Source organism: Elephantulus edwardii, unplaced genomic scaffold, assembly GCF_000299155.1.
Source record: "Elephantulus edwardii isolate Elephantulus edwardi_28Jun2011 unplaced genomic scaffold, EleEdw1.0 scaffold00003, whole genome shotgun sequence".
NCBI lineage: Eukaryota > Metazoa > Chordata > Mammalia > Macroscelidea > Macroscelididae > Elephantulus > Elephantulus edwardii.
The window spans coordinates 28,224,263-28,252,242 of NW_006399753.1; the positions used below are offsets into that span (position 1 = coordinate 28,224,263).

The 27,980-nt window shown below is 37.4% G+C and overlaps 1 protein-coding gene across 1 annotated transcript in view; it reads left to right on the plus strand.

Annotated features, from left to right (window-relative positions):
* The window catches only part of SLC38A11 (solute carrier family 38, member 11), a 63,482-nt gene that overhangs the window by 15,736 nt on the left and 19,766 nt on the right, over positions 1 to 27,980 (plus strand). Inside the window, exons 3-7 of the mRNA XM_006879352.1 lie at positions 768 to 874; positions 3,238 to 3,317; positions 20,431 to 20,501; positions 21,180 to 21,341; positions 25,768 to 25,880. Of these exons, the coding sequence (XP_006879414.1) occupies positions 768 to 874; positions 3,238 to 3,317; positions 20,431 to 20,501; positions 21,180 to 21,341; positions 25,768 to 25,880 (533 nt within the window). The remainder of the gene's footprint in view (positions 1 to 767; positions 875 to 3,237; positions 3,318 to 20,430; positions 20,502 to 21,179; positions 21,342 to 25,767; positions 25,881 to 27,980) is intronic.

Here is a 27,980-nt window from a genome sequence, read left to right on the forward strand (position 1 = left end):
TTATTTCTTTAAAAAATCTCAACAGATTTTAAAAGGTTTTAACTTTTGAATAAGTTATTACTAACACAAACTAAAATTTTCAACACTAATCCTAACACATGGATATCAGCTATGTATCTGTTTTGTGCAAATGCCCTCAAACTTATTTTCTTCATTTATATCAGAACAAAAGAAGATACACTGGAAGCTTTTAAAGTTGAATGATATTTTTTTAAGTATATGTCTTTAGATTGTTAGTGCCTGTTCTTTGTCACATTGATAGTCCAAAGAGCTAGTGAAAAGGAATAACTTCTTAACTCTTTCTAAAGGGGGAAATGAAGAAACATGTATATTTAGGTAGTAATCCTGAGCTATTATTTTTTAAGAATCTCATTTTATCCTAAATCAACCTCATCCATGAAACTTTTTAAAGGAAATAAGTGAAATATGCCTTCACTCACATATTAAATAGTTACATGTAATATAAAACAGTTCATTTTAAAAGCATCTTAAATATATTCCTAATTGTATTGTAAAATTGAACTTTTAACCACAGAGAATAACATTTTAATTATTAAATAAAATATAGTGATTTTTGGTTCCCTTCAATGGTAAATATTAGTAATCATCAGCAAATAAATGCTTTTAAAAGAACCCATGAATATTTTTTTCTTTTAGGTGGCATTTAATGTTATTTATATCATTTCTATGATTAACTGTTTATTTTGTTGTTTTATTGGAAGATTACTTTTACTTATAAACATTTAATAATATTTATTGTGTTTTAGTTGATCCTGAAAACTTGTTTATTGACCGTCACGTCATTATCGTGATTTCCACAGTTGCCTTTAACCTGCCTTTATCGCTGTACCGAGACATTGCAAGGCTTGGAAAGGTGAATTTTACATCTTGAAATAGCCACAGCAAAACACCTTGTTCCCTGCATTGCTTTTGTTAAACTGCATACTATCTATATAACTAAGTCTTAATGAGAATATTCATCTTTAGTTCTAGATGATTTGTGATTATGTTAGAGGAGACCAAGTCTACTCAATAGGTTGGTTTTTGCAACTAATTATTAACTCATTGATGAATGTCAACTAACCATGCTCTTCCTTTTTTCAAGGTAGACTCACTAATGTCAGATAGCATATTTTCAATTCTAAAAAAAAAGTTATACTTAAAGCAAATCTTATTTATTGGGGGAAAATATTATACTACAGACAAATGTGAATAACTTCACAGATTTTAAATATTTTATTTTGTAAATTATGATGTCTTTCATGTCTCGTTTTCATTTAGCAAATATAAAGGATTGCTGAGAAATTGTTCAATATTTATTTCTTGTTGTTGATCTCTTTCTAAAGAAGTCAACACATAATTACCCAACTCACCACATAAATTAATTTTCATAGATTGAGGCTTATCTGGTTTTATTTGCTTCCCTTAGTATCAAGGGATGTGGATATTCTTATTTTTACCCCAAATTTGACTGAGATTGCAAACAGCTTTCATTTACTTGGCTCTATAATCAATACTCTTGACACCAGCAGCCAGGAAATTAAAAGATGAATTGCATTGGGAAAGTTTGCTGTCAGAGACCTTTCCAAAGAAAGGAAGAGCAATGATGTCAGTCTGGAGACTAAGGTGTGCCTGATACAGGTCATGGTCTTTGAAACTGCTTGCTATGCTTCAGAGATCTGGGCAATGACTAGGGATGATAGAAAGAAAATTGATGCCTTTGAGCTGTGGTGTTGGAGAAGAGCATTGAATGGATTGCTAAGAGAATGAACAGATTCATCCTGGAGAGGGTGAAATCAGGCTGCTCCTTGGAAGTGAGGATTTTGACGCTTCATCTGACATACTTTGGACATGTTGTAAGGAGGGACCAGTCCTTGGAGAAGGACATCATGCTTGGGAGGGTGGAGGGACAGTGCAGAAGAGGAAAACCCTTGATGAGATGGATTGATTCAGTAACTGGTGATGGGGGTAGTTGTGTCAAAGACAATGAGATTGGCATAGGATAAAGCAGGGTTTAGAACTGTTGTACATAGTGTTTCTGTGAATCGCAGGTAACTCAATGGCACATAACAACAACAATGACAACATCTAGCCCCTGGTGGCTTAGTGGTAAGGAATTGTGCTGCCAACCAAAAGGCAGACATTTGGAGTTCACCAGCTACTCCAGGAGAGAAAGATGAGAACCCTCCTCTTGTGCTATTTACAGCCTCTTAACACTTGCTGGAGGGTCAGCTGTGGGATGGTTCCAACTCTGGCAATGAGTTTGAGTTTCTTAATATCTAAGCAATTTTTATAAATATTTATTACATGTGTTTTGCCCCTCAATGTGAAAAAATAGAGTAGTTAGGAGCCAAGATCTAGAATTAGGTCACTTTCCTTTATTCCCTCTTCTGGCAGTTTCTAGTTGTGTGATCTGGGGCGAGGGAAATAAAGATCCACAACTCAAAACATAACATTAATAAGAATCATGTAAATAAGAATCATGAAAACAATTTGAATAAATTGTTTTTCTTAACATAGATAATAAAAAATTCTAAGGTGTGGTTATCACACAAGAAAATTAAGAACATAAACACAAACATCCAATCAGTACTAAGGTCACATACACATATATACCAGTTTTATTTTAACCAGTTGAAATGACAGAATAAAGACAGAAGCAAAGCAAGCTTAAAAACACAAACCAAAGGGCAAATCTAGGAAGGAAAAAGGCTAGAGAACAGAGAAAAGAGCAGATGCATCAACATAATAAGTAAAGGAATAAAAAGAAAACTCTGTGTGTGTGTGTGAGGGAGAGAATGTGAGTGTGTATGGTCTGGAGTATGGATAGTTGATAGAAAAAGGATAAGATAAAGAAAAAAATTATTTGAAAAGAATAAGTCAATGCTCAGGTTCTGAAACAATGAGGAAATACAATTTCCCTTTTATTTTCATAAACTAAAATCACTTTCATAAACTACAGTCATCAACCATATAGTCTAGGAAAATATTCACTAAAAACTGAAATCTGCGTTGCAGATTATGATCCTCTCAGATCCTATTTGTGTAGAAAATGGATAACTAAGGTTTGATAAGAAATTAGGTGCCTTAAATTATCAAGTCAAATCATAAAAATAAATTACTAAGGAATTAAGTAGTAAAATCTTTTAATAGATATATATAAAGTAATTATAGAACTTATTTTAAATAGGACTTCTCTATTTTTAATTGACAATGTCTTTACATTTTCTTTTGCAGATATCCCTTATTTCTACAGTTTTAACAACTCTAATTGTTGGAATTGTAATGGCAAGGGTCATTTCATTGGGTCCATACATGTAAGTCTTATTGTTGCATTTGTTAGTCTTCAACATAGAGCTTTCAGACAGCTGTTTGTAGAAAATACTATAAATACAAAAATATAGTGATTCTGTCAGATTTTTCATTTTTTAAAATACTAACTAACAAGATATAACTAAGAAGACTTGAATTTTTTAATTGGACCCTATAAACCTGGAGGGATTAAAACTAAGTTCTCTTATTATTTTGATAGCCAATCCTGAGAACTAGAACAAGAACAGAGATTTTAATATTGACAAATAGAAGTAAATATAGAATATTCAGGAGGAAAAGTGGTTCATAGAATTACTATATAAACCCCAGAGTTTGGCTTGTTCATTATAAAATTATACCTATTTAGACTGAAATAAGAATGAAGAACATTCTCAGTATTTTCCACCTTAAAACTGAATGTATTATCTTTAAAAATATTTTAATATATCTGAATATCCTTCTAAAAGATTATTCTTTAAGTGTTATTGTTGAGTATCATCGAGTTGGAACCAACCCACAGCTGACCCTCCAATGGGTTTTCAGAGGCAGTTAATCATATGGGAGGAGATTGCCCATCCTCCTGTGGAGTCGCTGGTGGATTTGAACCATGTGCCTTCAGGATTGCAGTGAAGATTCTTACCACTAGGTCACCAGAGCTCCCTATTCTTTAATTATCCTGTGTTAAAATCTCTTCGTTTTATGGATTAGTGATATTATATAATTTGGGATACAAAGGTCAAGTTGCTAGCAACAATAGCTTAAAAATAAGGACTGCAAACTGATAGTGATAAATGACAGTGGTACTTATTTTTAAGCTATTGTTGCTAAGGACTTGACCTTGGTATCTCAAATTTTAAAATATCACTAATCCATAAAATGAAAAGGTGTGGGCGCTGCTGATCAAACCTATCCAGGGTTTATGCTTTGATTATAGAGTACATTAAACACATAAAGCCTGGATAGTCATGAGAAAATGCTACAAAGACACAATCTTAAATTGATTTTAAACCAGAACTGGTTTCATCCAATGCATGCATGATAGATACTTATTTAATAAATAAATATGATGGGATTTTCATGACACCTTAAATACTTCCTCTATTCTAAACAAAGAACTATTAATTTAAGACAAAATGTCTAGCACAGAGAGAAAGGGGACAAACCTTAGACTTCAATGAGTGATATCTACATAGAAGGAAAAACCCAGTACAGATCTGTAATTGATAGTGAAATTCTGGAAGTATTGTCTTTTTCCTTTATTATACAGAATTCTTTCTCTTTTGCTATTTATGCTTCTGTGAGGTTTTATGTTTACCAGGAAAATAAGAAGAAAAAAGTCTCAAAGTAATTTTTAAGGGGAAAAGTTAAATATCTGTAATGTTTGTATTGTTGTGTGCCATAGTGGGAACTGACCCATAGTTGATCCTCCGGCGGGTTTTAAGAGGCAGTTAAGAGCAGAGAGGAGATTGCCAGAGGAGGAGCTGGTGGATTCGAACTACACACCTTTGAGATTGCAGCGTAGCTTCTTGCCAGTAGGTCACTAGAGCTTTGTTTATATTAATTGTTCAAGTTTATGTTAATTGTTAAAGTTACTTAATCCTGGTTCAGAAAGTTTTGTGTTACACCTGGTTCACTTCGGCATGAACATGTGTTCTTTCACTCAGGAAACACTTTATTGTCTGTTGTTCGTATTCATGGTTCTGTGCAGGCGAGGAAGGCTTGGAGTTAAGTAGGCATTGACTTAACCAAAACTGCAAATGGTCGCAATCAAGTATGTAGACGAAACTTAATTTTTAAAAATGCAAATGAAAAGCATTTTTAGGAAGCTCTGGTGGCCGGGTGGCCAAAAGCTGGGCTGTAATGCCAATGGCAAGCCGTTAGAGGTCACCAGCCACTCCGCAGAAGAAGGATGGGCAATTTCCTCCCCTGCTAAATTTCTGAAAATTCGTTGGAGGGTCAGCTATTGGTCAGTTCCGACTCTCTGGTACGCAACAGCAGCAACAACAAAAGTATGTTTACTTTGGGGAAGAAATGTAGTCAGAGCACTCCTTAGATAGATGCCAGAGTGGTGAGACTTAATCTCACAAACTTTGCGCGTGCTGTCAGAAGTGACCAGTCTCTGGAAAGGGCATGATGCTTGGAAAGGTGGAGGGTTAGAGAAAGGGAGGAAGACCCTCAATGACAGTAACTACAACAGTGAGTTTAAGAACTGCAGAGACAATGAGAATGTCGAAGGATTAGGCAGGATTTGATCTATTGTACATAGGGTTTATATGAGTTGGAGATAACTCACAATAGCACCTAAGCACAACTTCATCGTCTTTCTCCTGGGAAGTAACTGGTGGATTTGAACTGTGGACCTTTTGGTAAGCAGTCTAACTTATTGTGCCATCAGGGCTCCTAGTACAATAATTAAAAGCGCTGAAAGAAACATTTTGCTTCAGCAATGAGTTTACATTAAAATCTGCGGGCATTAATGGCATTGAGAAAAGATCTGTGCAAAAGATAGACGTCTTGGTTAAAAGAAATTTAAATAATAGGGATTGTTTTTAAGTTTCACATTGTTTATAATATTATGAGGAAATGTTTTTAATATTAGACAAGGATAGGTACATTTTGGTTATAGCTATGTGATTGCCGCCCCCGCCCCCATAATTCATTCTGTGACTCAGTAGTTTTTCAATATCTATTTTATTCAATATCAGTAATTTATTTTTCAATATTATGTACGCAATGTTAACATGAGATATCATCAGGATACAAGAAGTAAAATATCTGTGCTATGGAGGGCATTATAATGTAAAAGATAAGACTTTAAACTCATACAAAGGAAGAAGAAGGGAAGTAACTTCCTGGTAGGGTCAAATAAATTGATTTTCTAGCAAAGAGCCCTTTATTTCTGCTGCAAATAGAATGTGACCTGTATCTATTTGACCTTCCTCAAGTAGCGATATATTTTCACGAGTCTTTGAAATTTTTCTAATAACAAGGATTATTTATATGACCTTTTCACTATGTAGATGTTAAAAAGAAGGACTTTTTATTTTAGATACTATGCTGTCTTTTACTTGTGTTTGAAGACTACTCCAAACAACTTCTGTTTGTTCAGATTCACAATCACACTAATCAGATCTTGTGATCGTGCGTTGGCATAGTAGCTAGGCTGGCAGGCTTCCTCCGGAAAACGTGACAGCAGTGAATGCTCATAATCCATAAACATGAGAAATTCAATACTCCACGTGTATTTTCCTCATTTGAGCTCAGATGAATGATCAGAAAAGCTGTACTTTTTCATAGAGCTTTTAAAGTGGTATCTGAAAAAAAAATCTTTAAACCCACTATCAGAAAAGAGGAAGGTCTGTAATGGCTACTGGTATTGACCTTGTTACTATGGAAACACCTTTTATTGGCTGTGTTTTAAAAATAAAGCACACAATTCAATTTCCTTTTCCATAACTCATAGCACTATAAATTCTGCTTTTTGATATGATTTCAAATATCTCACGGCCCAATAACTTTCAGTTCTTTTTGGAAATAATGTTCAGTTTTATTGTATTTTCTAACCTTTTGCTTTCTAAAAACTGAGGTGTCAAGGCAATTTAATTGCTTTGCAGAAAGAGTGCTAGTATAAAAATGCAATAACATAGCTCTCCCATTTCTTTTCATGTTGTCTCCCGAATAGAATCTGATGCATTATCATTGTGAAAACCTTCATTTTGTGCCTCATTAATATTCAGTACTTTATATTCAGGATGGAAATAATAGCACTGCAGTCCAAATTTACAACTATTTTCCCATCCTACATCTCTTTTATAGTACTTTAGTCAATAGTATAGTGTTCTAAACACAATCTCACAGAAAGTGTGTATGCTTTCAAATGATACTTATACAAATAAAATGCACCTTCCTCAAAGGCCTCAGTACATATTTCCTTTACCCCTGACCTCTGCAACTTGGAAATTCTATAATTTTATGCTATTAAAAACAAAGGAAATGGAGAGAATTTAAGAAAATATTAGAAAAAATGAGTAAAGCCAAAGGAAGAGTGCATATTTGAGGAATAGACTCATCAGTTCCATCAAATACTTACTTGCCTAATGCCAGTGAGTTGAAACTTACCCAGAGCTTACTCTACTGGGGGTTTGGAGGCTATAAATCACAGGGAAGGAGATTCGCCGTCTTTCTTCCTTGGAGTTGATGGTGGATTCGGACCCCCAGAGAGTCGCTGCTGTTGGATTAACAATGCAACTTCATATGGATTATGTCACCAGAGGTCCCTCCATTGTCTACGTTTTGTCATTGATAGTACATTGTTTGGAGAGGAGTAAATTATTACACATTTTTTTTAACAAGTCATGACAACCACAAAAACCTAACTGTTGTTTTTATGTGCCGTCGAGTAGTTTGCAACTCATAGCGACCCTATGTACAACAGCCCTAAACCCTGCTCTATCCTGTGCCAATCGCATTGCCTCTGACACACCCATCCCGATTACCCCAGTCACTGAATCAATCCACCTCATAGAGGGTCTTCCCCTCCTGTGCTGTCCCTCCACCCTCCCAAGCATGATGTCCCTCTCCAAGGACCTGTCTCTCCTTACAACATGTCCAAAGTATATCAGGCAAAGCCCCGGAATCCTTGCCTGCAAGGAGTAGCCTGGTACCGTGACCCCTTCTAAACCCAGCCAGGACTCGGCAGTTCTCTGCTGATGTGCTGTTCCAGTCCTTTTTGGATAATCTTCAGTAGAATCTCGCTTGCGTGTGAAATCAATGATATAGTTCTGTAGTTTCTGCACTCAGTTGGGTCACCCTTCTTTGAAAAGGGAACAAATATAGATCTGTTCCAGTCAGTTGGCCAAGTGGTTGTTCTCCAGATTTCTTGGCACAACTTGGTGAGCACATCCAGGGCAGCATCTGTTAGCTGAAATATGTCAATTGGTATACCATCTATTCCTGGGGCTTTATTTTTTGCTATTTTCTTCAAAGCAGCTTGAACTTCTTCCTTCATCACCATAAGCTCTTGCTCAAATGTTATTTCAAAATGCTTCTGTATCTGCCAATTCCTTTCTATACAATGGCTCAGTATATTCCTTCCATCTTCTTTTAATACCTCCTGAATCATTTAATATTCTGCCTAAATCATCCTTGATTATAGCAACTCTAGGTTTTAATTTGTTCTTCAGTTCCTTGAGCTTAAGAAATGCTGAACGAGTTCAGCCCTTTTGATTTTCCAACTCTAGCTCCTCGCACATTTCATTGTAATATTTTGCTTTGTCATTCCATGCTGCCTTTTGGAATCTTCTGTTCAGCTCTTTAGTATCTTCAATTCTTCCTTGTGCTTTGGTTTCTCTACACTCCAGTGCAATCTTCAGAGTTTCTTCTGACATCCATTTTGGTGTTTTCTTCCTCTTCTGTCTTTGTAATGACTGTTTGCATTCTTCCTGGATGATACATTTGACAGCCTCCCACAACTCATCTGGTCTTCGCTCATTAGTGTTCAAGGCCTCAAACCTGTTCATGAGATGATTCTGAAATTCAGATAGGATGAAATCAAAGTCATATTTAAAAGTCATATTCAAAAACCTAACTGACTTAAGAAAAAAAAATCATTTGAGTCATATAACTGAAAAGTTCAAAGGTTAAGTATGTCATTGTTGTTGTTATTAGCTACTGTTAAGTACAACTCATAGTGATTCTTTGAACAACAGAACCTATCCTCATCCTTTCTGACACACTATGTCATTGTTGTTTTTACGTGCAAGTAATTCATAGCAACCCTATGTACAACACCTCTGAACCCTGCTCTAGCCTGAGCCAAGCCCATTGTCTCAGACACACCTACCCCTATAACCTCAGCTTGGTAGAAGGTTCAGAACTTATCACCAAAGGAGGAAAACGGAAGGGGTAGTAAATAAACACTTATTAAATGCCTACATTTTAGGGTTACGAAGACAAATGTAACAGAATTCCTTTCTGAAAATTTTTATAGTAGGGGAGGGAGAGATGGAGGGTGCATGTTTGTAAACACATAAAAAATAGTAATAATCATTAATGAAATTTTTAGGGAGCTCTGGTGTCCAGGAGGCTACTGTATGAACAGAGCAAGGGAACAATGCATTGTTTAAAAATAAGAAGGGAGTACATCAGGGTTGTATCCTCTCTCCATACTTACTCAATCTGTATGCTGAGCAAATTATTTCAGAAACTGGACTCTATAAAGAGGAATATGGCATCAGGTTTGGAGGGAGACTCATCAATACCCTGTGTTATCCAGATGACACAACCTTGCTTGCTAAAAATGAGGAGAACTTGAAGCACTTATTGCAGAAGATCAAGAAATGCAGCCTTCAGTATCAATTGCATATTGCAATTGCATATCATATCAATGTCAAGAAAACAAGATTCTTACCACTGGTGCAATAGGCAACATCCTGATGGATAGAGAACAGATTGAAACTATCAACAACTTCATTTTACTTGGATCCACAATTAATATCCTTGGTACCTGCAGTCAGGAAATAAGGAGACACATGCACTGGTGGCACATTGCACTGACTGAAAGTCAGGAGTAAACTAGTCGATTTGTATTTCATTAACAACTGAGTGTAACAATCATCTGTGGGCTGGAAGGCTCTTGCTTAAGTCAATCAAGACCTAATGGGCAGGCCTTTTGTATTTAAAAGTCTGTTGTTAATTGTGTTAATTGTGTTTGGGGAGAACATTGTTCTTACTGGTACAATACTTGTCTGTCAGTTTGCTGTACTGAAAAAACTTGGGGTTGCTGTGATACTGAATGCTGTATCACTAGTGTGTCAAATGCCATAATGGCTACCCATGGTGGACAGGGTTTGGTAGACCTCCCAGATTAAGACAGACTTGGAAGCAGGATTGGCACCCACTTCTTAAATAACAGTCCTTTGGAAACACTATGAACATTAGAGAAATTACAATAGTTGTAGAACAGGGTTCAGATCTTTTGTTCTTTGGGTTTCTAGGAGTTTTACTCAACCCAACAGCACTTAACAACAACATTGCACTGGGAAAGTCTGCAGTTAGGAGCCTCTCCAAATGATTGAGACATAATGATAGCAGTTTGAGGACTAAGGTGCATCTGATTCAGGCCTTAGTCTTTCCAGTCACTTGCTATGCATCTGAGAACTGAATAGTGAATAAGGATGACAGAACAAGAATTGATGCCTATGATCTGTGGTGTTGGAGAAGAGCACTGAACATCCCACGGACATACAAATATGTCTTGGAGAGGGTGCAAATGGAGTGCTCTTTGGAGGCAAGAATGAAGAGGCTTCACCTCACATGCTTTAGGCATGTTGCTAGGAGGGGCTATTCCTTGGAGAAGGAATGCTTGGAAAAGTGGTGATTTGGTGAAAAAGATGAAGATCCTCGACCAGGTGGACTGACATGGTGACGGGCACAATGGCCTGTAAGATGATACAGGATAGGACAGGGTTCAGATCTGCTGTTCATAGGGTTGTTATGACTTGTACTCAACTCGATGAATTCAAACAACTGGTGACCCAATGGTAACAAACTGCATTGAAATCTCAGAGCCACATGGTTCAAACCTACCAGCCACACTGCAGGAGAAGGATGGACAATCTCCTCTCATGCAATTTATTGTTCCTGAAAACCCACTAGAGGGTAAGCTATGGGTCTATTCAAACTTGATTGTATATAATAATAACAACAAAAACAATAAAATTTTGATCAGAATGCTGTGGAAATATAGAATAAAACAATAGATAGATGTATTGTTGTTACATACAATTGAGTCATAAGCAACACATAGTTGACCATCTAACAGATTTTTCAGAGGCAATAAATCAAGTTTATTTTTTTATATATATATATATTTGTTGTTGTCATGTGCCATTGAGTCACTTGTGACTCATAGCAACATTATGTACAATGGCTTTGAACTTTGTTCTATCCTGAGCCAGTCTCACTTTCTTCTACACATCTACCCCATTGTCTCAGGTGTCAATCCATCTAATCAGGGATCTTCCTCTCCTGCATTGTCCCTTAACCCATCCAAGTATGATATCCTTCTCCAGGGACTGGTCACACCTAACCACACGCACAAAATATGTGAGACAAAGTCTCAAAATCCTTGCCTCCAGAGAGCAGTCTGGTTTAACGTTTAACCTTCTCCAGAATAAACCATTTTTCTTTGGGCAGTCCATGGTATATATGTTCAATACTCTTCTCTAGTACCGCAACTCAAAGACATAAATTCTTCTTCTGTAATCTTTGGTCACTGTCCAACTTTCTGATGCATAGCAAATAATTACAATGCTGAATCAGGCATACTTTAGTCTCCAGAATAACATGGTTGCTCTTCAGCACTTTTGAGAGGTCCCTAACTGCAACCTTCCCAGCACAATTAATCTTTTGATTTTTTTGCTACTTATGCCAAGGATATTCTTTCTGCATCTATCTTGCTGCTACCAGTTAGCCCAGTGATAAGAATCCTTGTCTTCTTGATATTGAGCTTCAATACATATTGAAGACTATAGTCCTTGACCTTTTGCAGCAAACACTTCAGTGTCTGCAAGCAAAGTTGTGCCATCTGTGTAATGTAGGTTGTTCATGAGTCTTCCTCCAATTCTAATGCCACATTCCTCTTCGTAAAGTCTAGTCTCCTAAATGATGTGTTTCACATACAAATTGAAAAGGTATGTTGTTGTTGTTATGTGTCATAGAGTCGCTTGTGACTCATAGCGACCCTACGTATAACAGCTCTGAACCCTGCTCTATCTTGAGTCAATTTCATTGTCTCAACATACATAGCCCCATTACCGTAGTTACTATGTCAATCCATCTAATCCAATGTCTCTCTCTCTTACATTGTCCCTCTACCCTTCTAAGCATGATGTTCTTTCCAAGGCCTAGTCCCTCCTGATAATATGCCCAAAGTATGTCATGCAGAGCTTCAAAATTCTTGCCTTCAAGGAGCAGCCTGATTTCACCCTCTCTAGGACAGACCTGTTTGTTCCCTTAGCAGTCCATGGTATATTCAGTATTCTTTGTCAGTACCACAACTCAAAAGCACTGACTTTTCTGTCATTCTTAGTTATTGTCCAGCTCTCTGATGCATAGCAAGTAATTGCAAAGACCATGACCTAGATCAGGCACACCTTAGTCTCTAGACTGACATCATTGCTCTTCAGTATTCTGGAGAGGTCCCTGACAGCAGACTTTCCCAATGCAATTTATCTTTTCATCTTTGATTTCCTGGCTGCTCGTACCAAAAGTGTTGATTGTGAAGCCAAGCAAGATGAAGATGTTAATAATCTCAATCTCTTCTCCATCTATCATGATACTGCCAATTAGCTCAAGGTGAGAATCTTTGTTTTCTTTGTTATTACTTGCTATGCGTCAGAGAGCTGGAAAATGACTAAGGATGACAGAAGAAGAATCGATACCTTCAAATCGTGGTTCAAGAGTCTTGAACATACCATGGACTGCCAAAAATCCAAAAAGCTATGACTATGAGGAGGTGAAACCAAGTTTCTCCATGGACGTTAGGATTTTGAAGCTCTGTTCCACATACATTGGGCAGATGGCCAGGAAAGGCCAGTCCTTGGAGAAGGACATGATGTTTGGAAGGGTGGAGGCACAGTGGAGGAGAGGAAAACCCTGGATGAGAGTCATTGATACAGTAACTGGGGCAATAGAGGTCAGAATTAGTGAGACTGGGTCAGGACAGGGCAGGGTTCAGAGCTACTCTACGTAGGGTCACTATAGGTCACAGGTGACTTGATGCCACATAACAACAAGAAGTGTGTGTGTGTATATACTTCATCTTACTTGGATCCACAATAACACCATTGGTGTTATCAACTGGGAAAAACTCCAAATAATTGAAGAGTAATGATGTCAGTTTCAGGACTATGGTGCATTTGATTCAAGCCATAGTCTTTTCAATCACTTGCTATGCATCTGAGAGCCGAATAGTGAATAAGGATAAAAGAATAAGAATTGACTCCTTTGAGCTGTGGTGTTGGAGAAGAGAGCTGAACATTCCATAGATGGCCAAAAACCAAACAAATGTGTCTTAGAGAGAGTGCAACTGAAGTGCTCTTCGAAGACAAGAATGAAGAGGCTTTGTACATGTTACTAGGAGGGGCTATTCCTTGGAGAAGGACATGATGCTGGGAAAGGTGGAGGGCCGGTGAAGGAGAGGAAGAACCTCAACCAGGTGGATTGACAGTGACTACTGTGATTGGCTTTAGTGTGTCAGGAAGTGTAAGGATCTGTTGTTCATAAGGTCGCTACGGGTTGTACTCGACTGAAGAGCACCTGACAACAACATTATATATTGAACCGACCCATAGTTGACCCTCCAGGGGGTTTCTAGAGGGAGTTAATCACATGGAAGGAGATTGCCCACCCTTCTGACGTGGAGCATTTGACAAATTCAAAGGGCATGCCTTGGGGATTGCAGTGCAGCTTCTTGCCACAAGGCCAACAAAGCTAGAAAAAAAAAGACAAAGAGGTGACAATAAGAATTGAAAAAAATTGATGCCTCAAATGGAATAAAGGAAATATTTGTGATGTTCATGAAGAAGAAGTGGCAACCACTTCCATAATAGCTTGCCTCCGGAAACCCTATGAACCTGGAGAGGATGAAAGGCACCCAAGCGTCGAGGACTCTCCTTCACAGGGTCGCTATGAGTCACCTGCAATTCGACCACACTTAACAACAACAACATATAAAAAAATTGTTGTTGTTGTTGTTGTTAAATGCCATTGAGTTGCTTGCGACTCATGGCAACCCTATGTACAACAGCCCTAAATCTTGCTCTGTCTTGTGCCAATAGCACTAACTCTGACACACCCATCCTGATTACACCAGTCACCGAATCAATCCTCCTCACAGAGGGTCTTCCCCTCCTGCACTGTCCCTCCACCTTCCCAAGTATGATGTCCCTCTCCAAGGACCGGTCCTTCCTTACAACATGTCCAAAGTATGTCATAAAAATTATGTTTAGCAAAAATTTACATAAAGATTTATGTGAATAATAGCTCAAGATTCAAGACTAGCTTTTGATTATTTTTGTGTGTGCCATCAAATCAGATCTGACTGGTACAGGAGGAGATTGTCCCTCCTCCAGTGCACCTCTGGGATTGCAGTGCAGTCTTTACCACTGGGCCACCAGAGCTCACCAAGATTAGCTTTTTATAAAAAGAAAAATTGTTCTAAAAATACCAGAGCCGTTCTAATGTTTTCTAAGAATCTTCTTGAACCACTTTGTATTTTCATGTAAACCACACTTGTCAACAGAAGAAAAATTGGACTAAAAGTGAACCACTGGGAGTTAGGAAGCAGCAGAGCCTGTCTTCTGCCGCCAGAGCCGGGGAAGTGGGCTGCTCTGTGTCATGAATGGCTTGTGGTGTGACAGGACACAAAGGCAGAGCCAGAGCACTTAACTCTCCGATGTGTCTAGTTGAAGAGGTTAATATGTGAGGCTCTCTTAACAAAACGAAGCCTCGGCCGAGATTGTGTGATTTAGACGGTGCCAGTGTTTAGCAGAAAAGAGTCTGGACAGGTGCCATGGAGAGATATGATGTTATTTGATCCTCCTGATCCACGGCTCTAATGTTCAGAGGATGAGAAGCAATCATTCTGCAGCTTGTTTTCCTAAGTCTGTGAAGACTGGAGCTATATTGGGTAGGCCTAGCTTCCTACTGCTTTGCCTTATTACTACTCAGCTATTGTAAGGACAAGGAGGAGCTTGTTTTTTCAAAACAGAATGAAATCCCCAAATCCAAGACTCCAAACTCATACCATCTTGCAAAATTAATTTCATTCTTCTTAACCTCCACACCTATTCTCTCTCTCTCTCTCTCTCATTTTATTTTATACTGCTTTATTTACAAAGTTCGTGTACATTGTTTCTCACATCGGATCTTTCCCATTCATCTTCCCCCTCCATTCATCAAACTATGTGACGCTGTGATGATCAAACCCCCTCCCTGAGCGTCCTCACCCCTCTCTTCCTCCCCTCCCCTTCCCCACTTGAATCCTCATACATGTTCTACAATAATGGTCTTAGACAAAAATTGTCCTCATGGGACTGAGTTAGTTCACTTTAGCATAATGCTTTTCAGTCCCTCCCAAGTTACACACCTACTCTCTTTTAAAAAGGTTCTTACATGTATATAAGTAATTGTTTATCAAAGGAGAGTAGAAAATAAAAGAAAATGCTTTCAAGTCTGTAAACTGCTTAGGTATTCCCAGCAAATATTTGTCATATTTAAATGTTGATTTCCTGCCCTTTCCCAAGAGATTTCTATTATTTTAAGTTAAATTAATTTCATTCCTCAGAAGTAACTGTCCCCGCCTGCTGGCCCTTCCCTTCCCTTCTGAAATTCGTATTCCAGGCTAAACTCTGCCTTCAAAGTGTGCCCCAATGATTTCCGGCTCCTCCTTGACCTGCTAGGCCTCTGGGTCCTGTTTACCTGTGGGGTCCCCGCCTGCTTGTTTTGAATAATTTTCATTCATTCTCTTATACTATTGTTATTTGTTTATGCATTGAAAGCAAGATATGGTATGAGTAAATATGACCACAAAACATCTATATGGCTTTGCAATGTATCAGTAATAGTGCTGTTGTATTGGGTAGGAAATGCTCTTCTGTGGATTTCATTTGAATATCCTTACTGAAGAGACTGGGGGGTGGGGTGCTTCATGGCCTGGTCAGTGTAAACCACAGGGAATGGTGATGCTAACCCAAAGGCCAAACGTTCCTGGGAATTCACTGACACTTTCTGTCACAGGTACATTGTGTCCAAATAATTTGTTTCCTTTTCCAATGCTTACGCTTACACCTCTTAGTACTTTTTATTTCATTGCATTAGTCATAAATTCCAGTAATGTAATCTAGGAGTGCCTGTGAGCATTCTTTGCTAACTGATTTCTCCCTTTAATTGGGATACTTGTAACTTTGCACTTTTAAATATGACATTTGTTTTAAACTTTGATATTATTAATAGGTGCTGCCCAATTGGCTCCAACTCAGCCACTCTTCATACAACAGAATGGATTTTGCCTGATCCTGTGACGTCCTCACAACCCCAACTGTGCTTAAGCCCATTGCTGCAGTTACTGTCAGTCCATCTTGTTGATGGTTTCACTCACCCTCTGCTTTTCCACAAGTGATTTCCCTGTGCAGTGCCTGGTCTCAGCTGACAGCATGCCCCAAAGGTGCTCATTCTCACCACCCTTTCTTCTGTGGAGCACTCTGATTGCTGTTCTTCCAAGACAGATTTGTTTATGCTTTTGGGTGTCCTTGGCATATTCTGTGTTTTCCATCAACTTCACGTTTTAAAGGCATCAGTTCTTCTTTGAACTTAAATAGGTTTTGATAGACGTAAGAGTTCAGTTTTATTACTAGCTTGCTTAACAAGCTTATCCAAACAGACTTTTCTACAAATAATAAATTGTTATAAACTTTTATCTACATTAATCTATTAATGTAGTAAATTACGTTAACTTTTTTGTTATTAAAGTATCTTGGCATATATTTGAATATTCTTCTTATGATGTTTATCTTATACAGTGATTGATTAGATTATATTGTCATTGTTAGTGTTAGGTACCATCAAATTAGAATTGACTCAGAGTTGGTTTCCAGGGGATTTTCAGAGGCAGTAAATCACACTAGAAGAGATTGCCCATCTTTCTACTGTAGTGCAGCTAGTGGATTCAAACCATGTTCTTTTGGGTTCCTGGTGCAACTACTTGCCACTAAGCCACCAGACCTTCTTTTAGTTTATGTTTTAGCATTTATATTCTTAAGTCAGGACAGTGTGTAACTTCAGGTTTTTTTATCCAGCCTGGGTATCAGTGCTACAGTAATCTCCCATAAGATGTACCAGAACTTCCTATTTATGTTCTGCAGGTCTGGTTGTTTCTGGAAAGGGCCATTTTTGGAACTCAATACAGCTATTCTATAAATTATTAGAAAGTGATAGTTAATTTGTTTTTCTGCTTCTTTAGAATTTGGCATATATCTTATTCCTTTTTTGCTTTTTCCATGATATAGAAACACAGTAAATTAATATATAAATTTGATATACATATCATATATAAACAGTAAATTCAAAAGTAAATCTTGATACTTTGTAATACTCATTTTGCTTCAGTAATACACTGGGATGTAGAAATCCAAGAAGAAGAAGAAGAAGAGAAATAAATTTGTACAATTTTGCTACAAATATTTTAAAAGTAGAACACTACCATAAGCTGTACTAAGGAAAGCTTTGGAAAAATCAAAACATTTTTCACGTATAAAAACCTTAAGAGGAAAATATATGAAATATAACAAAAACCTAGAAAGCCTTAAAGATTCCGCAATTGTTAGTGCTGCCTAATTTAAGTAATTTTTAAAGAATCGTGGGGGGGAAAGTGCTGTCCACATTAACATTGAATTTGCCAGGTAGTTGGTTTTACCCATCACTGCAGTAAGCCGTGAAGACGCCAGGTGGCAGCAGTTCCCACTCAAAGAGCAGTGGGATTTAAGCAAGCCGCCGTCACCCTCCTTTGCAAATAACTAACCTCGGTAAAGTTCTCTTAGATCTAGAAAGACAGATGAATGTATCACAAGCTTTGACAATCAAACAGTAGTAGTTTGCATCTTCTTTAAGTAAAGAATGAGTAATAAAACCCACGAAATAGGCAGGATTTCACCTTTAGTTTTTAAATTCAACACATCCAATGCCTGCTAGGACCTTGAAATGTTCCCATCTTCTACCTTTGCTCATTATTTTGGGCCTCATTCAAACTTGTCTTCCTCAAAGAGGTTGGCCATATGTTCAAAATATTAATGACTTTTATTAAATGAAAATAGACAATAATGTTATTGTTGTGTACCGTTGAGTCAGAACCAACCCGTAGCTGACCCTCCACTAGCTTCTAGCCACTAGGCCAGGCCACCAGTGCTCCCTAGGTAACAACAGCAATATTAATATATGTTAATAATAATGCCAAGGAGCTCTGGTGGCTTAGTGGTTAGGAGTTTTACTGCCAACCCAAAGGCACATGGGTCAAATTCATAAACTCCTCCACAGAAGAATGATGGGAAATCTCCTCCCATGCGAATTAACTGCCTCTGAAAACCCCCTGAAGGGTCAGCTATGAGTTGGTTCTGACTTACAGTTTCATAACAACAATAATAACTCTAGTAACCATTCTAGTACATAGGATGCTTACTGCCTTGCCACCATTTCTTGCAAAAGGTTTTACTTACGTTATCTACAATAGCCCATGCATTAACTGAATGCAAGAAGTGGTGCTGTTGTTATCCCAGAGCGCCGGGGGTACCATGGTAACACACTCAGCTGCTAACCAAAAGGTCAGTGATTTGAGCTCCCCTTGGGAGAATGACGTGGCAAGACTGCTTCTGTAGATTGTAGACTTGGTTTCCCCCAATGGTGGTCACCTCCATTGCTCAATTTTCAGCCAGACAGTAAACAGGCTTAGAGGGTTAACAACAAGCATATGAAGCACTCACTCTGTAGAATAAACAACTGTGTAAGATCTGAAGGGCAGTATTTGCCCAAGAATAAAGTTCAGAATACAGGAAGAGGTAGGATAGAAGGGTTAATGGAAACAAGAATCACAAAGAGTGACATTAAATAGTGACAATTGTAATTAATGTTATAAAACAAAACATGTATGAATGGTTGAATGGAAAACTAATTTGCTTTGTAAATTTACATGCAAATCTTTATTTTAAAAAGATTGCAGCCGTAGAAACCTTATGGGGTAATCCTACTCTGCCTCACAGGATATTCATGTGATGGAATTAACTTGAAGACAATGGGTTTAGTTTCTGTTTTATATATTTAGAAATAAATCTGAAAGATATTGAAAGTATCTTGTCTAAGATCACACAGCTAATAAGTAGAAGGGATTAGAAGAAGAACCTAGCATTCCGATTTCAGCACTTGTATTCTTTCCCTATCCTGGGAAAATCTGTTGCTGGTAGGTGTCATCGAGTCAGCTGTCACTTGTAGCAACTTTATGAATAACAGGTAAAAGCTTTGACCTATCTTGTGCCATCCTTACAACTTGACATGTTTAAAGTCCCAGCAAAAGGAAGACCTTCACCAAGACAGATCGACACAGTGACAGCAACAATGAACTTATGCATGGCAAAGTTCATGAGAATGATGCAAGATAGGTCAAGATTTCGATCTGTTGTTCATAGGATCTACAATTGAATCAATGGCACCTAAAACAACTCAACCCATTGGCATAGTGCAGATTCCAAGTCCTAGCTGCCCTTTAGAACGGAGTAGGAGGATTTGGAGTGGGTGACTTTTCAGTTAGTACCCCAACATTTAATCCACAGTGACACCAGGGTTCCTTCATCATTGTTCAGCAATGAATTAATCAATTACTAATCCCTGTCAAGGTATCAGCTAGCAAATGTTTCAACACTTGCAGGTAAAAGGATGCTATAAGCTATTTAAAGTGTGCCCACTTCTAAAACTCCTTTGAGAAGTATAACCACAGCTTGGAGTTTGAGGCCACTGACAGTTCAGTATGTAAGAGCTATTGGAATAGACAGACCAAGGAGACACATCTCAACTTCTTCACTTATTATTCACTTGACAAGTCGCTTTGCCATCCAGAGCTTTTTTTCCCCTCATGTGTTAAATGGTGATAATAATACTTACTGACTGAAGTGCTGACTATGGTTTTCCCTTGAGTAAGGTATGGAAGAATGAGTTAGAAGGAACAACGCAAAACAAAAGGAGAAAAAAACATTAGGTTTTCAGCCTTTGTTTCTTCCTCAATGAGTAACCTAACTTTTTACTACATAGTAAATATTTGTTAATTCAGTGAGTAAATCAGACCTTTCCAAAATTGGGAAATGCATACAGTATGTAAAAATAGAGTCTTTCCACATATTTGGCATGCATTTGAATAACTGGGGTGAAGAGGTAGTATTGATAATCCTGAGAAATTTATTTCAATTAAATAAAACTAATTGTCAATTCCAATGTGTGAAACCATATTTTTGTTCTGTGATGTAGTTTTGGTTATACGTGTTAACTCACTCACAAATTAACTTACGTCTCTTCAAGACCCAAAACAGAAGATGCCTGGGTATTTGCAAAGTCCAATGCCATTCAAGCTGTTGGTGTTATGTCATTTGGTAAGTATATGGTTTCAAAGGCCCTTTTTACCCTGAAGACATGTGTAATAAGAAAAAATGCTGTTTGCGTCTGACTAGCAGATGTCCTAATTTTTAGATTTCCTATTAATAGCAGATGATTTTGCTTGTGCCAACATAAAATTAGGGTAAGTTTTTGCTATTCATTTCCAAAATGTCTTTCAATGTGGAGGGATTTCTTTCTAAAAAAAAAACCAAACCATTACAGACATCTTGTTTCTTAACTTGGAAATCTAGCAAGTGCTCTTATGGACTTCAAAACATAGGACACTGAGTATTCCTAATTGTCTTGATCTCTAAAGTTCCCATTGAGCTAAATCCAAGATTGAAAAGGGAGCACTGGGCTGAAAACATGATGTGTGGTTTCCTTTCAGATTAGAAAGACCACCAGAAAAGGAAAATAAAAAGGTTTAATTGGCCTGCTTTACCTCAAGTGACATGAAAAGATCACATAAGTCTGTTATGAATACATTTTATCATTTCCAGAGCTGTAAGGACATTTTGTCTGATAATATTTAGCACAGTGGTATATTTGAATTTTATTTCATTGGCATGTCAAATAACATACATCTCTGAACTAATTTTCTGAAAAGGAAACTTCTCGTATTTGCTTTAATAATGTTTTGTTTTGTTTTGTTTTGTTTTGTTTTTGTATGACAGCATTTATTTGCCACCATAATTGCTTCTTAGTTTATGGTTCTTTGGAAGAACCCACCGTAGCTAAGTGGTCCCGTGTCATCCATGTGTCCATCTTGGTCTCTGTATTTATTAGTGTGCTATTTGCTACCTGTGGATACTTGACATTTACCGGCTTCACACAAGGTAAAATGAGACATTCAGTCTATCATTTGGTGTTCATGTGGATTGGTGCTATTTTGGATGCAAGTATTCCCAACGCTATACATCAAGGTCTTGCTTTCTCATTAACTAACTCTTTTGTATTCCTGGTCCTTTATTAAATGTTTCCTAATTTTCTTCTTCTTTAACTGCTAAACATTTCTGTAATCCATATTTACTCCTCCCATTCTCCCGCACTTTCACTTCCAACTATATGAATTTGACTTTTCTCTCTACTGTCCCAATGCAGTTTCATTTTCAAAGGTGCCAATGGTTTCTCAGTCTTCTACAGCACTTAGCACCACTGATCATCTCTCTTCTGTTCCCACAGAAGAAAAATCATGACGATACCTTTATGGTTTATTTTTTCTCTCTCAATGTATTTTTCCCTCCAAGTGGTTTCACCTTTGCTCGTTCCCTCCCAACACTCCCACCCCATATGAACTAGTTCCAGCAAGTCACCTGCTTTTCGTTCCACAAATTCTCTGGGGACTCTTACTGCTTTAATTATAGTCCAGGCCTTTTGTTTTTAATCTTCGGCCTCATACCCTGAACACAAAGCATCATCTTTCCCATGAAACCAGTCCCTTCCTCAACACCACCGTGCATGCACCAAGCTGAAGTTATTTTTCTGTTTACCCAGGCTCACCAATTGAGTGGTTATCAATTCTACCTACTTTTACCCTTGTATTCAATCATTTATATAAAGCTATATAATATTTAAGATATTCTGACAGCCTGCTAAAATTCTGTGAGTCATACATTTCATAGCTTTTGCAGGTCTATTATCTCATTTGACCTTCAGACAACCCTTTGAAGGTAAGTGGAAGAACGAGTTTTATCCCGAGCTTAAAATACAAAGAGGTGAAATAACTTGCCTGAGCTGGCTGATGAAAAACTAGAAAATAAGTCTGATTCCCAGTCCAGTTTTCTTTCCATTCTATCTCTCTGCCTCCTTCATTTTATTCAATCATGACTCATGAAAATCTGTCTCTCAGCCTCTAGCTCCTTTTAGCTGTGTTTTCTGGTGACACTGAGATGCCTTTGGGAAGATGGCTGCATTGTTTTGGATAGAGGGTATAGGAGCACATGATTATAAGCAGGGGTTTCTCAGGAAATGAAGAAAGATGGTTTCAAATATAGTGATTTCTATCGGAACAATATAGTCAAAAATATAATGCAGGCATACACCGAACATCGTTAACTAAGCGACCTAGAAAGTCTTGATAAGAATTATGTCTTAAATATTGCCATGTAACAGTATTATTATGTCCTTTGCCAAAGTGAATGGCATATGGAATTAAAAAAATTAAAGAACATTGGTTTTTATTCTCTTTTCCATAAGAAAACATCTTTTTTGTCTTAGTCATGTATTTCTGATGTTTTTATCTGTTTCAATTGCCCAGAAATCATTCAATCTTTGCATAACAACATTGCCATTTTTCCACCTGCTTGTTTCTGCTAACTCAATCCCCAGTAACTATAACAATGTACAAAAGAGATTTTGAAGACCATGAAGGACTGGGTAGGATTTTGTTCTCTTGTGTATGGGGTCATTATGACTGGAGGTGACTTGAGGACACCTAATAACGATTACAACAAATTCCTTAAAATATGTTTAGACAGAGGCTACAATAAGCCAGCACGGTTTCTTCTGGACATTTCCTTTTTGGCAAGTCTGGTTGTGTTTCTGTAAGTTGTATATTCTTTTCTTCTCTCTTTCAGTAGATAAGCTCCAATTTGTGAAGCAGGGGAATTTGAGATTTTTCCTGACAATCAGAGTAAGAACTCTAGATTTGTGTTCACATTCTCAGTAACTTTTAAAAAGGTGTCGGGCCCATTTAGTGGCTGGGGAGCTTCAGTCCATTTCTTTTTTCAGAGTGCAGGAATATTCAATCAATCTTCAAGCAAGGTTTTCCCGTTTGTGCTTTGTTTTCAATTTCCTCTGCCCAAAGGGGACACTGGGGAGTAATACGTATTTACTCTCGCTGATGGAGAAGTGGAGTCAAGTCACTGAAATAAGACTTGGGAAGGACCAGGCCATTTAGGGCATTGCACTTTTTAATGAAAAAAAGTACAGAGGCATTGTTTTGTTTTCTCCTTTTAAAACAGAATGGTTGTGTGTGACTTTGATCCAATTTTTCTATTTGATTTAATAGAAAAAAGGTGACACACATTCTAAAATTTAAGCATGTAAATGTTCAGGAAATAAGTAGACTCTAAAGCTCTTTGATTGAACATTGGGAAATCTTTTTGTGTTGACTGGATTTGGTGCTTTCATAACCAGTTGCTATCTAGCCAGCTCTGGATCAAGGCTATGTGCATCATCATAGGATTTCCAGTGGTTGGTTTTCAGAAGCAGATCACCAGTCCTTTCTTCTGAAGCATCTCGGGACAAAATTAAGTCTTTAACCTCTCAGTGAGCAGGCAGAAAGGAACTCACTGACATCAAGTTAATTCTCACTCAGTGATTCTCCATTAGGTTTCTCAGGCTAGATATCTTTACCGTAGAAAAGTGCCCATACTTTACCAAGGAGCAGCTTGGTGGACTCAAACCACTGACCTCTTGGTCAGTAGCCCAACATATTATGCATTATACTGCCAGACCACCCATATCATCACTAGATCCTCATATGACTTCAAAGAAGAATTCTGGTGGAAACTCTGGTGGCCTGTTGTTGTGTGCCATCAAGTTGGAACTGGCTGATAGCTGACCCTCCAATGGGGTTTTCAGAGACAGTAAATTACATGGAAGGAGATTGCATATCATTCTCTGGCAGAGCAGCTGGTGGATTTGACCTTCATGCATTTGGTTTGGCAGTACAAGCCTAGTGTCCACTAAGCCATTAAAGTCCTAGTGGGAAGAAATTGTACTGCCAAACCAGTGGTACATGGTTGAAATCCACCAACTGTTCTGTGGGAGAAAAAACAGGCCATCTCCTGTGGCATTTACTGCCTCTGGAAACTCTCTGGAGGGTAACTGTCAGTTATAAGTCAGTTCTAACTCTACAGTACACAATAACATTCTGTAGGGGATTGCGTTGCTAATTAAAACAAACAAACAAACAAAACAAAAAAAAAAAAACACAACACATGTCTTTCTAGAATTTCAATCCAAGGGCAATCTCCTATTAAGCAATTTGCAGCCCAGACTCTCAATGGTCAGTTATGTGTTTCAACTTGACAGAAATGAATAAGTGAGTATTCGGCCAAAGGTTTATGAGAAGCTGTTGTTGTTGTTAGGTGCCGTCAAGTCATAGACAACTCGTAGTGACCCTGTGAACGAAAGGCCTGAGCACTGTTCATAGAGTTCCTGGAGGCAAGCCATTTCAGAAGTGGATGCCACTCTTGCTTCCAAGTTTGGGTTTTTTTTTAATCAGGAAGCTCCACGAAACACTGTCCACCCTGGGCAACCATTATCACATTTGGCACATCTGTGTCACAGTGTGTAGCATCACAGAAACCACGAGTTACCTCTGTATAGCTACAATTTTAAAATAAGAATTAGTTCAAGCTCTAATGGTCTATCATCTAGCATGGAATTATTTATCATTTTATTCCTAAGAAATGGTCATATAGTTTCATCATTTTAAATCAATGCACTTACATGTGGGGCTATCAGATGCCATGAAGATCCCATATGTTTGGAATTCCTTGCTGTGACCTGAATTTGTGATTAAACCTTATAGCATGAGATGCAGGAAATTCAGCTCCCCAGATGCTCTAGTCTCCTCTTCCTTTCAGGATTGCCCTTGATCTAAGAATAGGATTTCAAAAGGAAATTGTTTATTTTAACAGACTTTAAAAAAAACCAAAACAACAGTAATGAAATCACTTATGAGAAACAAAGACCAGAAGCAAGTTTACAAAGCTGCTAATGTGTTAAGGGGTTTGTTTAGGAGTTGGTTCTGGTGTGAGAACACAATGGATAAAATGGTTTTCAGAAGGTGATGGAAATTTATAGCAAACCTCACAAAAATAAACTTAAGAACAAGCAAAATACTGTTAGTGATAGATTCATCATAAAGTGGAGCATGCAGTCTTCTGGATATTAGTGAATAACTTTAAACTATTGAATGAAAACCCCTCACACTTAGATTGGCTAATCTATTCTGCACAAAGAAGTCAAAGTCACTGGCTTGTCTGACTCACAGTGGCCTTCTTTCTGGTTTTTGAGGCCATAAATTTCAAGGGGAGGAGATTATCTTTCTCCTGTGGAGCTGCTGGTGGATTAGAGCCCCTGTATAATCAGAGCCTTTGGGTTAGCAGTGCAACTCTACACAAACTAAGTCGCCAGGGTTAAATGAAATATAACGTCATCTGTAATAAAAATTCAGTATCTCATTTATTGAAACTTTATCTCAAATATCCAAACTCCATTAAATAAAACTATTTTATATTATTTTTTTAGGAGACTTATTTGAAAATTACTGCCGAAATGATGACCTGGTAACTTTTGGAAGATTTTGTTATGGGGTCACTGTTATTTTGACGTATCCAATTGAATGCTTTGTGACTAGAGAGGTAAGATTAAATCCTCTGCAATACCTTATTCATATATATCATCTTTCTCTTTATTTAAAATAGGAAAATTTGTAATTAAATTTTATAAATTCTCAGAGTGTGACAAGTAATATAATTTATGAAATTTCCTTTTTAGATTACAAAATGTCAAAGTTGAAAAGTTTATGTTTAGGTGTTTTCAGGATCACTCTTTCACAAGTGGGAGTTGAAAATCTCATTTGGTGGTTTAATTTATATTAGCATGAGCACAAATATTTACATAACTCTGGGTATCCACATCATAGTGAATGTCAGTTTATAGTACAGCTAAATCATATTGGATTTCCCCCCTATTTGTTTTGTTTTTAAAGCATTCTTATAAAGAAATTAAATACAAAAATTTAAGACATGTTTTGCAAATGTCTTCTGCTGATGGGTTTTGTAAAATAGTATGTGTTTAAGGTAATAAAGTAAGGAGAAGAAGAAAAAATGCGAAAACAGCAGAGATTAGTGTATGGGTGCATAGGATAAAGGGATAGGCTAGGTATTATGAGGATTTGATGAGATAGTGTGATAAATGGCATTGTTGTTATGTGTGGTCGAGTCACCTTTGAATCATAGCGACCCTGTGTACAACAGCTCTGAAGCCTGCCCTATCCTGAGCTGGTCTCACTGACTCCAACACACCTACCTCCATTACCCCAGTTACTGTATCAAGCCATCTCATCTGGGGTTTTCTTCTGTTGCACTGTTCCTCTACCCTTCCAAGCATAATGTCCTTTCCAGGAACCAGTCCCTCCTGACCATATGCCCAAAGTTTGTAATTAATATTATTTTAAAAAAGTATATTATTGAATGAAAATAAATTTTTTAAAAGTATGTGTTTAAAGTTCTAGAAAACATATTCTAGTAAGTTTTGTTGTGCTTTACAAATTAAAATATCTTATTTTCTATTAAAAGCTGAAATTTAAAATACAACTTCAGTTTGATGGATATAAAAAATATTTCATTTATATGTTTATATAAGATATATTTTTATATAAAATGTGAATGTTATTTATACAATATCTGACAGAAATAATAAATTATGTCAATAAGAATTATGAAATACTTACATTTCATTAATAAAGTCAATTATAAGTTATGTTATATGGCCACCAGTACTTATGGAGGAAGATTAACTGAAATAGAACGAATTCTTGTGTCAAATTGGACTGCACAGCTGTTAGAATTCCCTTATTCAGTCAGCTAAAACGCCTCTGCACCAGTTAGCAATAAAACATGATCCTGCTTCACAGTAGTTCTTTCAAGAATCACACTAAAAAGAGCTTAGTCTTAGGATCTAATCCTAGAGGCTGTTTACACAGTACACCATGTGAATGGGTCTAATGTGTGAAGTAAAAATTCTACAGGGCCTTAAATATACTAACTCACCAGCTTCTAGAGGCAAGCCAGTGCTTACCTTATACTTATGATAGAGATATGAAACTGCATTAAGAAAGAGTAATATATGGAAATGCTCAGCCTTATATATGCCCCTTACAATTAGCACTTCTCCTTGAGTATAAATCATAACCCATAGACCTGTTCTCCACCTTGAATATAAGCAAAAAGTCAACTGAACAACTCTACATGATAGAGTTTGCTGAGGTTTTTGGGGTTAGGTTTTTTGGGTGGTCCTTTTTCTTTGGTTTGAGGTTTTGGGTTTTTGGTTTTTTTTCAAATTTGAGAACCTTTCAAAAATCTGCTAACTATTGTTAGATACAGGAAATAGTTTTATTTTAGCATCAGCCCAGTACTTTAGATTTGATCTTTAGATCAGCAGTAACAGATGGTACATTCTGCTGTGGTTCTTTTGGTAAGCTGCTTGTGGATAATCTGAGTCACTTCACCTGACAGCTTATGTCTTCAGTTCTTGGCCTTGAGTTTCCTTTGTAGTTGCTATGACAGGAAGAGAGACTTAAATCAAGATATCTGTCATGGTAGCAAGTATTAGAGGACAAAACCTCATTTCTCCAAACCCATTCACTTTCTTAATTTAGTTCTTAACATGCATGCGCGCGCGTGCGCGCACAGACACACACGCACACACACACACACAACATGAACTTAGTTAAAACC